This window comes from Papaver somniferum, chromosome 3 (assembly GCF_003573695.1).
Source record: "Papaver somniferum cultivar HN1 chromosome 3, ASM357369v1, whole genome shotgun sequence".
Taxonomy (NCBI): Eukaryota; Viridiplantae; Streptophyta; class Magnoliopsida; order Ranunculales; family Papaveraceae; genus Papaver; species Papaver somniferum.
The window spans coordinates 226,857,618-226,871,953 of record NC_039360.1 but is presented as its reverse complement, the minus strand read 5'-3'; the positions used below and the strand labels follow the sequence as shown (position 1 = coordinate 226,871,953).

General features: G+C 35.7%; 1 protein-coding gene across 5 annotated transcripts; it reads right to left on the bottom strand.

Annotated features, from left to right (window-relative positions):
* Positions 1 to 10,693: 10,693 nt before the first annotated feature.
* LOC113358834 (F-box protein At5g07610-like) lies at positions 10,694 to 14,229 on the bottom strand. Of its 5 annotated transcripts, none has more exons than XM_026602552.1 (5): positions 13,333 to 14,227; positions 12,820 to 12,987; positions 12,221 to 12,381; positions 11,518 to 11,584; positions 10,694 to 11,365 (listed from the first exon to the last, which is right to left on the bottom strand). In XM_026602552.1, exons 2-5 carry the CDS (start codon positions 12,895 to 12,897, stop codon positions 11,321 to 11,323), a joined length of 351 nt encoding a protein of 116 aa, XP_026458337.1. In that variant the 5' UTR covers positions 12,898 to 12,987; positions 13,333 to 14,227; the 3' UTR covers positions 10,694 to 11,320. The 5 variants fall into 5 exon arrangements, with proteins under 5 accessions (XP_026458337.1, XP_026458336.1, XP_026458334.1 ...); XM_026602551.1 differs by having other exon boundaries at positions 10,694 to 11,360; XM_026602549.1 differs by having other exon boundaries at positions 10,694 to 11,584; positions 13,325 to 14,229.
* Positions 14,230 to 14,336: the final 107 nt, after the last annotated feature.

The window sequence follows — 14,336 nt, the reverse complement described above, 5'->3', positions numbered from 1 at the left end:
CGGTAACTTAAGTCCGCGAACCTAGTCTGCGAACTTGAGAAGGTTATATATCTGAAGATGATTTTTGAACTTAAACTTAAAAAATACTAAGGAATGCAATTTGCAAACCGTGGATATAAAATTTCATGAACCGATTCAAGTGAATCAAATAATCATTGCTTCAATTGTGTCTTGTGTAGTACATAAGATTTCCTTGCAATTGAAAAATTCTCTAACTAGTTAATTTGAAGTCATTTGAACTAGTTATGGTGAAGAAGAACATGATTGATATCAAATGCTCATATGGCTAACACTTTGGTTAACTATTGTTGAACCAACAAGTGCATACGTTTGGGTACGGTTAACAAACCTAGAAGCGTGCACTGTCAAGTGTGTGTAACAAGATAAGTTTTCGATCTAACGGTTGAGAAATATTAGCTTGAATCTAAATCATGTGTTTCATCTAACGGTGAATATTGAATGCTTTGTTACTAAGCTAACATTGATTGCAAACCCTGATTTGAAAGACTATAAAGGAGACATCTAGTATTGTGCAAAACTAATCCCCACACCTTACGCGTGATATTAGTTTGCGTACTAGAGTCGTTTCTCCTTTAACCTTTGGTTTTCTTTTTCTAAAACTAGGCTAACGACTTAAAGACTTCATTGGGATTGTGAAGCCAGACCGATACTACTTTTATCGTAGTTGTGTGGTCTGATCTTGCATCTTCTATCGTACGAGTACAATCAGATTGATTGGCTTGAGATTGATATCTCCGATAGGCAAGATATAAAAAGTAATCACAAACATCTTCGTCTCATTGTTTGTGATTCCGCAACATATTGTTTCGCTACCATACAATTAAGATTGTTGTGAGCTGATTGATAACTCTAGGATGTTCTTCGGGAATATAAGACCGGATTATCAATTGGTTCCTGTTCACCTTGATTATTATCAAAAGACGGAACAGAACCTTTAGGTTTTATCTGTGGGAGACAGATTGATCCTTTGATAGACTTGTCTATGTGAGGCAGATTTGTTTATTGTCAAAGCCTGCGATTTTTGGTCGTAGCAACTCTTAGTTGTGGGTGAGATCAGCTAAGGGAATCAAGTGCGCAGTATCCTGCTGGGATCATAGGCATAGGGAGTACAACTGTACCTTGGATCAGTGGGAGATAGATTGGGGTTAAACTACAGTCTAGTCCGAAGTTAGCTTGGAGTAGGCTAGTGTCTGTAGCGACTTAATATACAGTGTGTGTTCAATCTGGACTAGGTCCCGGGGTTTTTCTGCATTTGCGGTTTCCCCGTTAACAAAATTTCTGGTGTCTGTATTATTTCTATTTCCGTATTATGTTTGTTTATATAATTGAAATAATACAGGTTGTGGGTTTGAATCAATCAATTGGAAAGCCAACCTTTGGTTGTCGATTGATATTGATTGATCCTTGGATATTAGTCTTTGGTACCATCCAAGTTATTCCTTGTATTTGATTAGAACTCGCAGTTCTTTCTTGATTAAATCAAATCAAGAAGAGAGATATAAACTCGTTGATATACTTTTAATTGATTGAGTCTTGTTGATTCTCTTAAAAGTATATTCGAGTTTGTCCATACAGAATGCTAAGCGAAATATTAGGTGGTATTGTTAGACCCCCGCTTTTTCACTTATATCAGAAGAGAAGATTCTCAAGAATAAACAAATTAGGTGCAATCAGATTTCAAACACTGTTAGTCAATCAAATCAATCGAAAACAAAAGATAAACTACAATTATCTAGTTTCCCACCAACGGTACACGCTAGAGCTTCTCAATCCCAAAGAAGACTTTAAACTGAGCGGTCGTAAGAGATTTCTCCTAATTAGGTTACTCTCCTCTCCGAATAAGAGGCTACACCAGTAACAACAACAAAAGAGTAAATCTATTGCTACGAAGGATTAGTTTGCTAGAAAGACAAACTTCGAGTATTTATAGACAAGGAAGTTTGGACACCAAGGAATTCCCAAAACCGAAAATATTCTCAAGATATTTATAAAAGCACAGATTCGGTTTTCATAATTCTTGGAAATGCTCTGTCCAAAAATCACGATTGAAATCTCTCGGAAAATCTAATTAGTAAATGCACATTAATAATTCTGTAATTTCCTTACAAAATGAAACTAATAACCTTAATTAAAAGATTCTTAACTTACTTATGTTTCGATCCTGGGATTCTCTTGCCTTAGACGTTAAGGAATATGTTTGAACAATTAAAGAAATAAACATTCAAAGCACGTGTTCAAAGTTTGTCGACATCTTTACTTTGTAAGTTCTCTTTCACACTTACAACCTTGAAACCGATTTGCCACAATTCCAAACAAGTTTAAAATTGGTTCATCTGACTTTCAAGAACTATGGGATTGATCAAACCAACATTCAATCACAATCGTGGGTTTAACGATTCTACCAAAATAAGTTTCGGTTCTACCTCCATGTGAGTATTGTGCATAGTCACACTAGCTTTTCAAAAAGTCGGTTAACTAGGTACTAGGATCGGTTTCCCACATATATATGGTATCTAACTTATATGTGTTGCACATGTCCATAGGATCGGTTCCCCTTTCTGCTATAAACCTTTTTGCACCCCATACATGGATCGGTTCCCTTTGATGTACTGCACCCTTACAAGGATCGGTTCCTCTTTCCTTTTAATTGGTCAGACATACAAAATCCGATCATACCACAGGTGATTACTTAAGATCGGTTTTACTAGTAAAAGTTATACCAATACATAAGTCAGGCCTTTGTGAATAGTTCATCCAAGAACAAAACAAGTTGTGAGCGGTTATACTCTATCACACATATTAGTTGTTCATACGATATGTAATGAATAACAAAACCAATAACACCTGGCAATTTCCTTTTCGGTCCACAAACAAGTTTATGAACTTAGTTCCTTACAACACATGTGAACATTGTTCCCTAGGATGAAATCCTCACCTCATACCCATACATAATCACCATAGCATTCAAATGATTATGGCAATGTCTTATCTACAAAGTTTAATGGTTAAGCAATAAACCTCGTATTGTATTCCTTAAATACTATGTCTATCTAGAGTTTAAATATGCTTCGCGGTTATGTTTTCAATATGTACGACTTGAAAGATATGATAGGGAATGAAACAGTTCAAGTCAAATATCACTAACCTCAAGTGGAAGGATGATTGTTATCGTTGTAACTCCTTGCTTCTTCACATCTTCAAGACTTCGCAATACTTGTAATGTCTCATATCCTAATACTTTCAAGCGAACCTATACGAAGTTGACTCTAGTACATAATCAAGCGACTCTTAACATGAGTTTTGATTCACTAAAATATGACAACCAAACTTGACATACCAACGCTTGGTGGGTTCTACCGAGAAATGCTCTAACACCATCTTTTTTTCGCAGACGACTTTTTTCTATTCACAAGGAAGATTTATGAGAAGCAAAAAACCTTTTGGATGTATAATCCAAATTTGGGGAAATTACGGGTCAAATGGTAAATTTACAGAAATCGTGGATTTACTTCAGCCCAAAAATTTACCCGAAACATGCAAAGATAGTAGCAAAAATCCTAAAAGTCACGATCCTGACAAAACAGGACAGGTATCTTGGTAAGCCTCTTTTCTTCGACAAAAATAAAAAAGAAAACTTTGAACCCATTTTGCAAAGGTACTATAATACGCTACAAGGGTGGAAATCAAAGTTAATTTTGTAAGCGGGTAGGACAGTTTTAATTCAATCAATTCTCCAGTCGTATCCAACACATCATATGCAGATGCTTGCCCTTCCAAAAGATACTCTAGATAAACTTGACAAAATTCAGAGAGATTTTTGGCGGAATAAGGATAAGGCAAAAACAAAAGGTGGATATATAAAAGCGTGGAAAGGCATGTGCAAACCAAAGTCCCAAGGCGGTCTAGGAATTAAGAATCCCCATAACTTCAATATAGCCCCTTCTAACGAAGTTAGCAAGTAGAGTGATGACAAAAAAGGATCAACTATGAGTAAAATTACTAAAAACGAAATATTTTCATGGATCGAACCCTTTTCAACCGACAAGAAATTATGAACTCTCGTGGATTTGGACAAGTATCAGAAGGGTCTCAATATTATAAAAGGAAACTTCATCTGGCAAGTGAAAAACGCAAAAAACACAAGAATATGAGAAGACAAATGGATACCTGGCACAAACACATTAACCCAACCAAGTGATAAGACGGACCAGATACCTCAAAAGGTCCATGAGCTACTAAATTCTGATGGTGACTGGGATATTGAAAAATTAGATGAATATTTTTCCACAGAAATTAAAGAAAAAATTCTAGCAATTTCCCCGAATAAAGAAAACAGAGAAAGAATCATATGGGAACACCATATATCGGGAGCTTTCTAGGCGAAAAATATTTACAACTACCTTATCAATCAACATAATAATGATGATGAAAATATTATATTACGTGGGAAAATATTTGGAATTTGAAGACAATACCTCGGATCCGACTATTTATTTGGAAAATGATCCAAAAGGCGCTCCCAACAAATAGCAGATTAGCATCCCACAACCCAGAAATCTCATCAGAGTGTCCTCTATGTAAAAACCAAGAGGCGGAAACAAAAGATCACCTTTTCAGAAAATGTCCTTTCGCTAGAGCAATCTGGTTTGGATGCGACTTGAACACAATCAACTCGCAAATCAACACAGATTCGATTGTTAAGTGGGTTGAGAACTGGATATCAAATACTATATACTCAAAAAATTGTGAACACAACGCAACGGTCACTTGGTTTCTGTGGAAGTATAGATGTGAAGTAATTTTTAGGAAAACTAACCCAGATCCATATGCTTTGATCCAACAGATTATGAATTTTTTACAAACTCAACCGCCTAATAAAGAGAAGTTGCAAAAAAGTTCTCAAAAAAAGAAGACAAATACAAATAAGTGGAACAATTTCAACTCTGATTGGAAATTTTTTACATATGCCTCCTTTAACAAGGAGAATTTGACAATGAGTTATGCTTTCATTCTTTACTCGGTAGAACAAGAAGCTTTTACGCATATTTCTGCAGGTTCAGATTGGGATTCCTCGGCTTTACACGCAGAAGCAAAATCAGTTTTGAAGGCTTTAAATTGGCTAGAAGATAATATTCTCTCTAGTGTCTTTATTGCTACAGATTATAAAGTTCTGTCAGATTGCATTAACAAAAAAGATGCATCAGTTGCCTGGACGACGGAGAATACCATATAAGACATTATTTCCATTCTGGACACTCTTCCACAAGCCATGATAAAATTTATAAACAGAGATTACAATGCTGCAGCAGACTCAGTAGCGAAGGAAGTAAGAATAAGAAGACTGCAACACTTTTCGAAGCATATGCAACAACAAATCCACAAAGAAAGTATCATTTCTAATGTTTTTCGAAATTGTATAACTTTTGTATAATCTTGCTTAATTAATATATTCAATCTTCTTATCAAAAAAAAAAACACTTTGCCATTCTATCGACATTGCAATCATGTGCACAGTTAAAGATATCATGTGGAAGTAAGGGTGCACAGGAACCGAGCCGAACCGGCGGACCGTCCCGGAACCGGTGGAACCGTACCTGATTTTGGACCGAACTGAGGAAGGGGGTACAGGTAACGGTCCATAAACTAGGAACCGGGGCTAAGCAGGTACAGGTACACGGTCCTTCCCTAGTCCCGTGTCGTCCCGGACCGAAAGTACCGAATAATTCTAACCATAGGATTTAAGGGTAGTAGATTACTGATAGCCATTAGATCTAGGGCTGGTATATACAGATAATTTTGGCTAGGGTTTCTCATTTGGTCTCTTTTTTTTCCTGTCTTCTCTTTCTGAGAAAAAAGAACAGGAACTCCATTAGAGTTACATCCAGCCTTACAGGGAAGATTTCTTCTCTTCTCCATACTTCAACTCCACGAACTCCATATTTCACTCTCTATCCAGAAGAAGAAGAAGAAGAAAAAATAAGTGATTAAATCGTTTCCCTCGTAAGTTTTTTTCCCTTTTTTTCTTCTTCAATTTTAATCAAGTTGTATTCATTATTGTGTTTAAATCGTTTGATTTGGACTACTGAGTTACTTGATTTTGTTAATTTGAGCTTTATTTTGATTTTTGAAGGGAAAAGATCCAAGGAACAATCAATCCATCTCAGAAATTGTTAACCAAGGGTAAGTTCATCAAAATCTTTGCTTTTAATGAAATCTGGGATTGGATTAATTGGGACTTGGGATTGTTATGAATTCTTATGGTGTTTACTTATTTTGAGTTCTGGACTGGAGTAATGGGGTTCTGTCAATTTGTTGAATTGTGCTGAAATTTTAGTAGATTGTTAGTGATTGAATCATGTATAATTGTAGTGTTCTTTCGATTTATCCGTATTGGGGGCATCTAATTGTGCTGAAATTTACTAGATTATGTGATTGAATAATTTGAATCTTTCACAATTGTAGTGTTCTTTAGAATTTTTTTTCATATTGGGCATCTAATTGTGTTGAAGGTTACTAGTATATGTGATTGAATCATGTAGAAGTAGAATTGCATTGTGTTCTTCAATTTCTTTTGATTGTGTGGAATATGATTGTACAAAGATTCTTGAGTGACACTGGACTCAGCATCAAGAACCCTTAGCCATGTATTTTGATTGTTAAACATGTTGGAACACTGAAATTGACTCTAAGATTGAATTGTGATCAATGTTTCTAAAAGTCTCTTGTCTTGTTTTTAAAATTTCATTTTGATTGCTTTCTTTATCTGACTTGATCAAGTGTATTGTTGCAGGTTATCTTGATTAGTTGTTGAAGCCTGTTATTGGACTAGAGACAGGACAGCTAGTTGTTACATCACCACCAGTGCTGCTGCCATGGAATAGATATCCAAGGCTTTGTATTTGTCATTGCCACCAGTGCTACTTGTTACATTTTTACCACCAATGTCCAGTCAGTGCTACTGCTAGTCTGCTAGTTGTTACTTGGACTCTTTTACTACTTCTTAGTTCTTACTACTGCTTAATTGTGTGTGTGAATGTGTGAGTGACTGTCTGTCAGTCTTTGACTCTTATGGTACTTGTTACTTTTTCAGTTTTTTAAGACTTGGTATTTGATAGTTTTCTTTGCTAGTATTAATAGTATCGTTACTTCTTGTTAGTTGTTAATTGTTAACAATACATGCTTAGTAAAACAGGTCCTTATTAACAGGAAATTTTTTGTGTGGAACCGAGTATAGTACCGGAACCGTACCTCGTACCGTACTGGTACCGAACAGTACCGGAGCCGAGGTACCGGGTACAAGTACCGGTCCAAAATTTTAGAACTGAGTCTAGGGAGGTACAAGTACTCGGTCTTGGTAAGAACCGAGCCGAACCGTACCGTACCGTGTGCACCCTTATGTGGAAGTTAAGAAAGTAGAACCATTATCACCGACTCAACATGATTCACTACGCATACATATTTTACCATGATTCACTACACACGAAGGAGAGTATATGATGATCTATCGGGTACTGGATCATTAATTAGTTGTTAAATACTATGGATTATATTTGGACAACACTTTTAAAATATGGTAACAACTTTCGAATGTGAAACTTTTTCCTTACTTGTGTTTTCAAGTTGTACGACACTTTCTTTCCACATCAGTATCAACATTACCACTTTCCCGAATTTGAAACGCTTGCATTAATACAACAATATATAAGGAAACTTCCCGATTTATTATTTCGAAAGGACCTAACAACCCATTTGCACACGACGATTGATGTTTATGATTTATTCTTCATATTTGGGGAATATATTTTTCCACATGGTGTTATCATGTTGTCGTGCATCATTGATACAATCTTAATATAAACATAATTTCGACAATTATGTTCATCTTTGGTGACAATAAATTTTGAAATCGGACTTTGTTACTTTTGCAGATTGAGTTTGAAACTGAAATTGAAAGTAATATACTGAAAATTAAAAAATAAATAAAAATGTGAGTGTAGAGTATATGTCAAATAGTATATTTTATTTTAGATTAGAAGAAATATGAGCGAGAATGAGAAATGTAGAAAAGGTATGAATTTAAATAAATTTGCATGAATATTTATAGGGATGGATTTCTGACTGTTAGATAATGAAAGCGATATAGTGACAATCGAGTGATGAAATCTTTATCGCTCAGTAGAGATTATACACCGGACTTGGCTAAGAGGTAAATATATATACCACTTAAACGGTTCTATTTGCCACTATATGATGTTCGTAGTGGGTGCAAAAGTGGTGACTTCCTTCCAAACGAGTTAGGTTGACAGAAGACGGAGTCATTTTTCCATAACCAATTCTCGTTCCACTTTCATTTCAAATGAAATAGGCCAATGAGAATCCTAGGTAACAATACCTTTTGAGATGTTCTTTTTATTTTTCTCCCCTTTTTTAATTGTTCGGAAAATGAATTATTTATTCAAATATTTTTAAAACATGGTTCAAATGGACGAGTAAAAGTTAGTATGTGTGAAATGGATATCAAAAAAATAGAAAGGATGAAACTGGATTCATCCTAGCTTAAACTTAAAAAAAAAAACGAGGATGAAACTGGATACATCCTGATGATGTAAATTAAAAATAAGAAAAAGTATTTGAAAATGCGTAGGATGAAATTGTTTACATCCTGGATATTTTTATATTTTTATCCATTTAAATAGTATCAAAATCTGAATGTCTTTTTCATCCAGGAATTATTGATTTTGGTCTTTTAAACCAATTTTGTGTTGTTTTTTCCCTTGCATTTTTGTTTTTCCAACCTTAGAAGTCCCTCCTTTATCATTTAAGTATTTTTTTCTTTTGGTTGTCTTTAAGTTTTTTAAATATATGTACACAAATGATAAACATACCGAATGCATAATCCGGAAAAGCCTCCCACCTCTCGTAGAATCTGTGAGGGGTCGGGATTTTTTGCGGTGAATTTGCTCAGTGAGTCTATCACTGCTCATATATATATGTACCATTTGCATTTTTTATAATTGATTTTTGAAAAAATAAATATAAATCTAATTATAAACGCAGACGGAGAGAGTCTAGGATTAAAGAACTACTACTTCCCGTAATGACGTTTCCACTCATTCATTAGCATGCTACCACACTATGAAAGATGAAGCGTGAAATCCGTAGACTTGAGAGTTATAACAAGCATCGATCCTGTCGACATTAACCATACGTAGATGCCCAAAAATCGTTTTCACAGAAGACTTGAGAGTTATAACCCCAAATGAGCTTTATATATGTGTTGATCCTTGACTAATTAGTTACGTAGAGAGTGAGGATAAATGATTATATGGACGGGAGAAGGACAGAGTAAGGGTCTTTATATCTTTATATCTGAAGGATCATTGTTAAAAGTAAGGGTCTCAAATGGGGCTGATGAATCACTAAATATGTTTACATTAAGGAAGAAAATGAAGGTTTTAAAAGGAACAAGTCCAGTAAGTTGTCTCCCGTCAAACATGTTAAAACTTTTGGGTGGGAAGCCTACTGTTACTTGTAGAATGAACAATCGAGGGACTAGTTGGGAACTGCGAGTTTGCTTATGCTAATGATCACGGATGAATTCAGAACTGGAGATTACAGAAAGCCATTCTTTTGAAATAGATTTAAATCTGAGCAGGGATTTCACTGGTAAACACAAGAAAAATTCTCTTAACAGATCTGTGTTGCTACTAACCTCAGTCGAAGACGCTGAAGACAGAGATGTCAACGATAACAAATTCTCATTTGATAAATCTTCGGAAGAAAGAGAAGGGGCAACAAAGAACCATAGCTGTTTCAAGGATAAGAAACTCATTAAGAAAAATGAAATAGTTGGAAATTTCTTTACTGAATTGGATTGTGTTTTCAAGGGTACAGAGGAAGAAGATGATTATGAGGAATTCTGTTTAAAATTTTCAGGTCTAGATTTTAGAGCTATGCTTAATGGTTAAGTCAATAAGTCTGACCATACTAGGTATAAAAGCTAGCAGAACAAAGAAGACTTAATGGTTAAGTCTTGACCATCCTGTGAGATGCACTGAGTTTTGCTTACATAGTTGACTCATCTGAATCTGACTCAATTAAATCTTACTCATCTGAATCTGGCTCAAAAATCTTCGTGGAGCAAGAAATAAGAACATCATTGTTCAGAGATAAATGGAGTGATTCAGGTATAGAATTGTACCTAACTTAAAAGGCTAAAAATCAGATGTGTTATGCAAGCAAGACACTGAGTCAGATATCATAAAAATGAACAACTAGTCTGAACTATGGCTCAGGGAAGATGTCAGACGCCGAATCAGGAAAAACTAACACGCCTAAATCTTCAAAACCGAAGTACTCCTAATTGGCTAATCACTTTACTTCTCTCCATTATCAAAGTCAATAATTATTTTTAAATGTGCTTAATATATTCATTTAAACAATAATTAAGAGATAAATGAAACTAGACATACCGAATATACTACCTTGGAACGGGTACCGATAGAAATGTCTTCCCGCTTTCTCGTCATGTATATCCACAGCAATGACAGCATTAGAACTGCGATTGAACAAAAAAATACAAAATGGGTTGATACTTGATAATTGGTGTATACTGAGAAAATAACCAAAAATACGTTCAAGCCAAAGTCTAAAGCAATTGGGACCTGGAACGAGAACAAAACACAAGCCATTGCATTAATAGTACACAAACTTCTTGGTTCAAACAAGTACATTGATATACACACACAACATAAAGGCATACAGTAATCAAACGCTTGAGAGCGTCGGAATATATTGATAGGCATCATAATATCGGTACAATTTCGAGACATTTCCATGAATTTGTGATAAATCATGCAGTTTGATGAACCTGCAGCTCCTGATATCATAAGAAATGATCTTATCTTGTATCTGTAACACCAATGACGATGATTCTTCTTCTTCGTGAACAAGTAACACTGAGAATCTAGAATGATTCAATAACTCTGGTCTTTCGGAGTATAAAGCTGTTAATGCTTCAAGATTAACATGATACTTCACATTCCACCCACTGTAATCACTCTCCATCTCCAAGATGTCAAATCTAGTTATGCTGGAACCACTCGTCTGAATAAGGTTCAAATGACCTTGGCAGACCCCAAAATACTCGACCCTAATTTTATCAATTCCAGGATTGGTAGGTGGCATTGGCATTACCTTTATTACATCTTGATCAATATCAAAATAGAAGGAAGAATTTCGCAAGCTTATCCAATGCAATGAACCATTCCAAAATACACCAGAAGTGTAGAACATAATTTTAGGTGCAGGCACAGGACATCCAGAAACCCACCAAGAGTCTGTACTGGAAGAATAGATTTCAATATGATGATTAACCATATCATTTCTCCAAATGCAAACAACTTTGTAATGAGGTGATTGGAGAGGGTCAAAAGCTAAGCTAGCACTGCAAATCCAAAGGTAACCATGTTCATTCACTTGAGGTCTATACAATACCTTGAAATGCTTCGTAACGGGGCTGTAGACGTAGTATCTCGGTTGACCAATAGCTGACCTGGTACTGCTGCAACAAAAGAGACCATTACAAGATTGTTCAATCCTTATACTTGCTTGAATATTCACAAAACTTAGAGTTTTCACAGGAGCAGATTCAGTGACTTTTCCATCAAGAACGATATATTCTATGTCCTGGTTGACACCTGATGAACATTTTGTTAAGAACAATCCCTCGACTGAGGGGAGCTTTTGATGGCAATAGTTTTGAACAAAAAGTGGTTCAGAGATGATAGATAGCCACTGTTTGGATACAGATTTAGAAACTGCGAGAGATTTCGGTGGTAGACGCAAGAGAACTTCACTTAAAATATCAGTATTATTGGCTACAATTGACATCGCCGACAATGGCAATGATGTTGGTAAAGAAATTTCAGGCAACAAATTATCATCTGAAATCTCATCAACAACCATGACGACGACTTTTGATGCAAAGAAATCTGATTAAAACTGATTTCAGAAGAGGATGAATGAGTTACAAACAGATGAAAGTCCTCATATAGATTTTTACAATGAGATTGGGTTAAAATTGTTGACTAAGTTTAAGAACAATAAGTGAAGGAGTTGGCAAAATTATTAAACAAACAAAGACTAGTGGTCCAAATGTACTGAAACAAAGAAACAGTCGAAAGAGTCAAAAACTCACCAGTTCTTTTGGTTTGTTACTCGAAAATTAGGTTTCATGTAACCATCATTGCATGAAAATGCTAGAATTGAGTAATATTTCTTGTCATTCTTCAATTTTAGGCCTTTTATGCAATCCTTTGTAAGGTTTCCTTGACTTCTGTTGTCGCCTGAAGTGGAAAGCTGAAAGAGATAGCTTGGCAAAAACCATGGTAAGCATAGTTAAAATCAATGTCTTCCCGAGGACACGCAAATGATGACAGATTGACAGTTATAATTTTATTAAGAAAATAATTATAATTTTTGATGGGTTAAGAACATTTCAGTCAGAGATTTATAAATATGGTATCTTGCAATGACAATGCTAAGAATAAAGAATATGCTTTTATGATGCTTTTAGAATAAAAAGAAATTATTAAAATTTAGAACATGTTAGCAACTTTGCACTAGGAAAGGGCCTAACTTTTTGCAAGAACACAGTCACACTTGAAAAATGCCCCAGAAAAGGAGCAGATAATACCTCGACAAACTCAAGTAGCGTAAAAAGAGTCTTTCAGAGCCCAGTGATTATTGATTTTCACCACAAATTATACCAAAGTAGATACTGAAAGGAAGACTTACTTTTGACTTTCGAGCTTGAGCTAAAAACTCAAAGATCAATTTCCTTTCAACCATCACTGCTCTTGAGATAACATCCATAGCTCTCTTTTTGTGATTATGAATCAAAGAACCTTAACTAGTCATTCCGAAACTTGTGCCCTCCGCAAATCAAACCCAAGAAACTGAAATCTGAAGGCCAAATAGCATAGAATATATCATCAGATGATGTAGGAAATGCCAAAGAATCCAGACACCCTAAAACTGTTTGTTTCGGAAGGGTATATTCCTATATCATGATTAACAGTCTAGTGATGTGCTTTCAAGGGATTGAAATTATGTAAACAACTACCTAGTGACGTGATTTCAAGGGGTCAAACAAAAACTATGCAAGCACTAAAATTAATCAGCTAGAAACAATTGAAAGTCACTGAGACACAGAACGTTGATAGGGTTGGCAATGCCATACCAGACAAACAGTTTTATAAGGGGTCAAAGAGAACAATACAAAGAAGCCATAAAAAATCACCTCATTACCTTATCCCCCAGCATGAATGTGTAGATACTTCAACATCACTTCGAAGCCAGCAACCTTCCCTGCACTCTCCTTCCATAAGACAACTCCACCACCTCCACTGGAAAGCCAAAAGAGCTCGCTCCGAAACAATAAATCCTCTTATCCGGTCTCATAAAGCACTTAAATTTTGCCAGTAATTTCAGTATTACCAGATTCTTCATGGTTTCCCCATTAATTCTACACTTTCTTAAGCTGAAACCTTCCCCTGCATTCTCCTACCATAAGACAAACGATTCCTCGCCAATCACCGCCTCTAGTGGGAAGCTGTAAGAGCAATTAAATTTCACCAGCAATTCCAGTGTTACCCGATTCTTCGTAGTTTCCCCAGTAATTCCACAATTTCTTAAACTGAAACCTTCCTCTACATTGTCCTACTATAAGACAATTCCTCGCCAGTCACCACCTCCCCTGGGAAGCTGTAAAAGCTCGGTCCGGAACACAAAATCCTATATTGGGTTTCATCAAATTTCCCAATATAACATTCCAGATTGAAAATTTAACCTCGCCAATGTGGACTACTATAAACAAGTTACAACAACAATCAACTTCAATGATTTGTTAACACTAGTAATGGATCCCTGTGAAGTGTTTTCTTAAAACCCCAATTAGTCATTTTGCTAATTTGCCCAGACCTTATTCAATCCAAAACCTAATAATTCAAATTGGGGTTGCAAATTAAATACAACAAAGACAAAAATGGGTTTTTGCAAAGCACTTACGGAGCTGAAACAGTACGAAATATTTCTTCCAGATTGAATTATTCTTCCAGATGGATAGATGCCCCAATGCAAAGAACAAACTCCTCTTCCTTCTTTGATTCGTGTACCCAAAATATTTGCTTTTTTTTTTGAAGGACAAGCGGGTTGGGACCTTTGGGCAACACTGCTATTTGGTTTGCCCTTTGCACACAGCATACAAGGCTAGTTCCGGTAATTTCCCGAGGAAAAACCCTATACACACCGAT

Excerpts from the sequence above, each read along its gene's own strand:
- LOC113358834 (XM_026602549.1), bottom strand. The coding sequence starts at position 12,897 with ATGGATGTTATCTCAAGAGCAGTGATGGTTGAAAGGAAATTGATCTTT. Across the intron at positions 12,382-12,819 it reads CTCAAGCTCGAAAGTCAAAA|CTTTCCACTTCAGGCGACAA; the intron begins GTAAGTCTTCCT and ends TATCTCTTTCAG. Across the intron at positions 11,585-12,220 it reads GTAACAAACCAAAAGAACTG|CAGTACCAGGTCAGCTATTG; the intron begins GTGAGTTTTTGA and ends CTTTTGTTGCAG.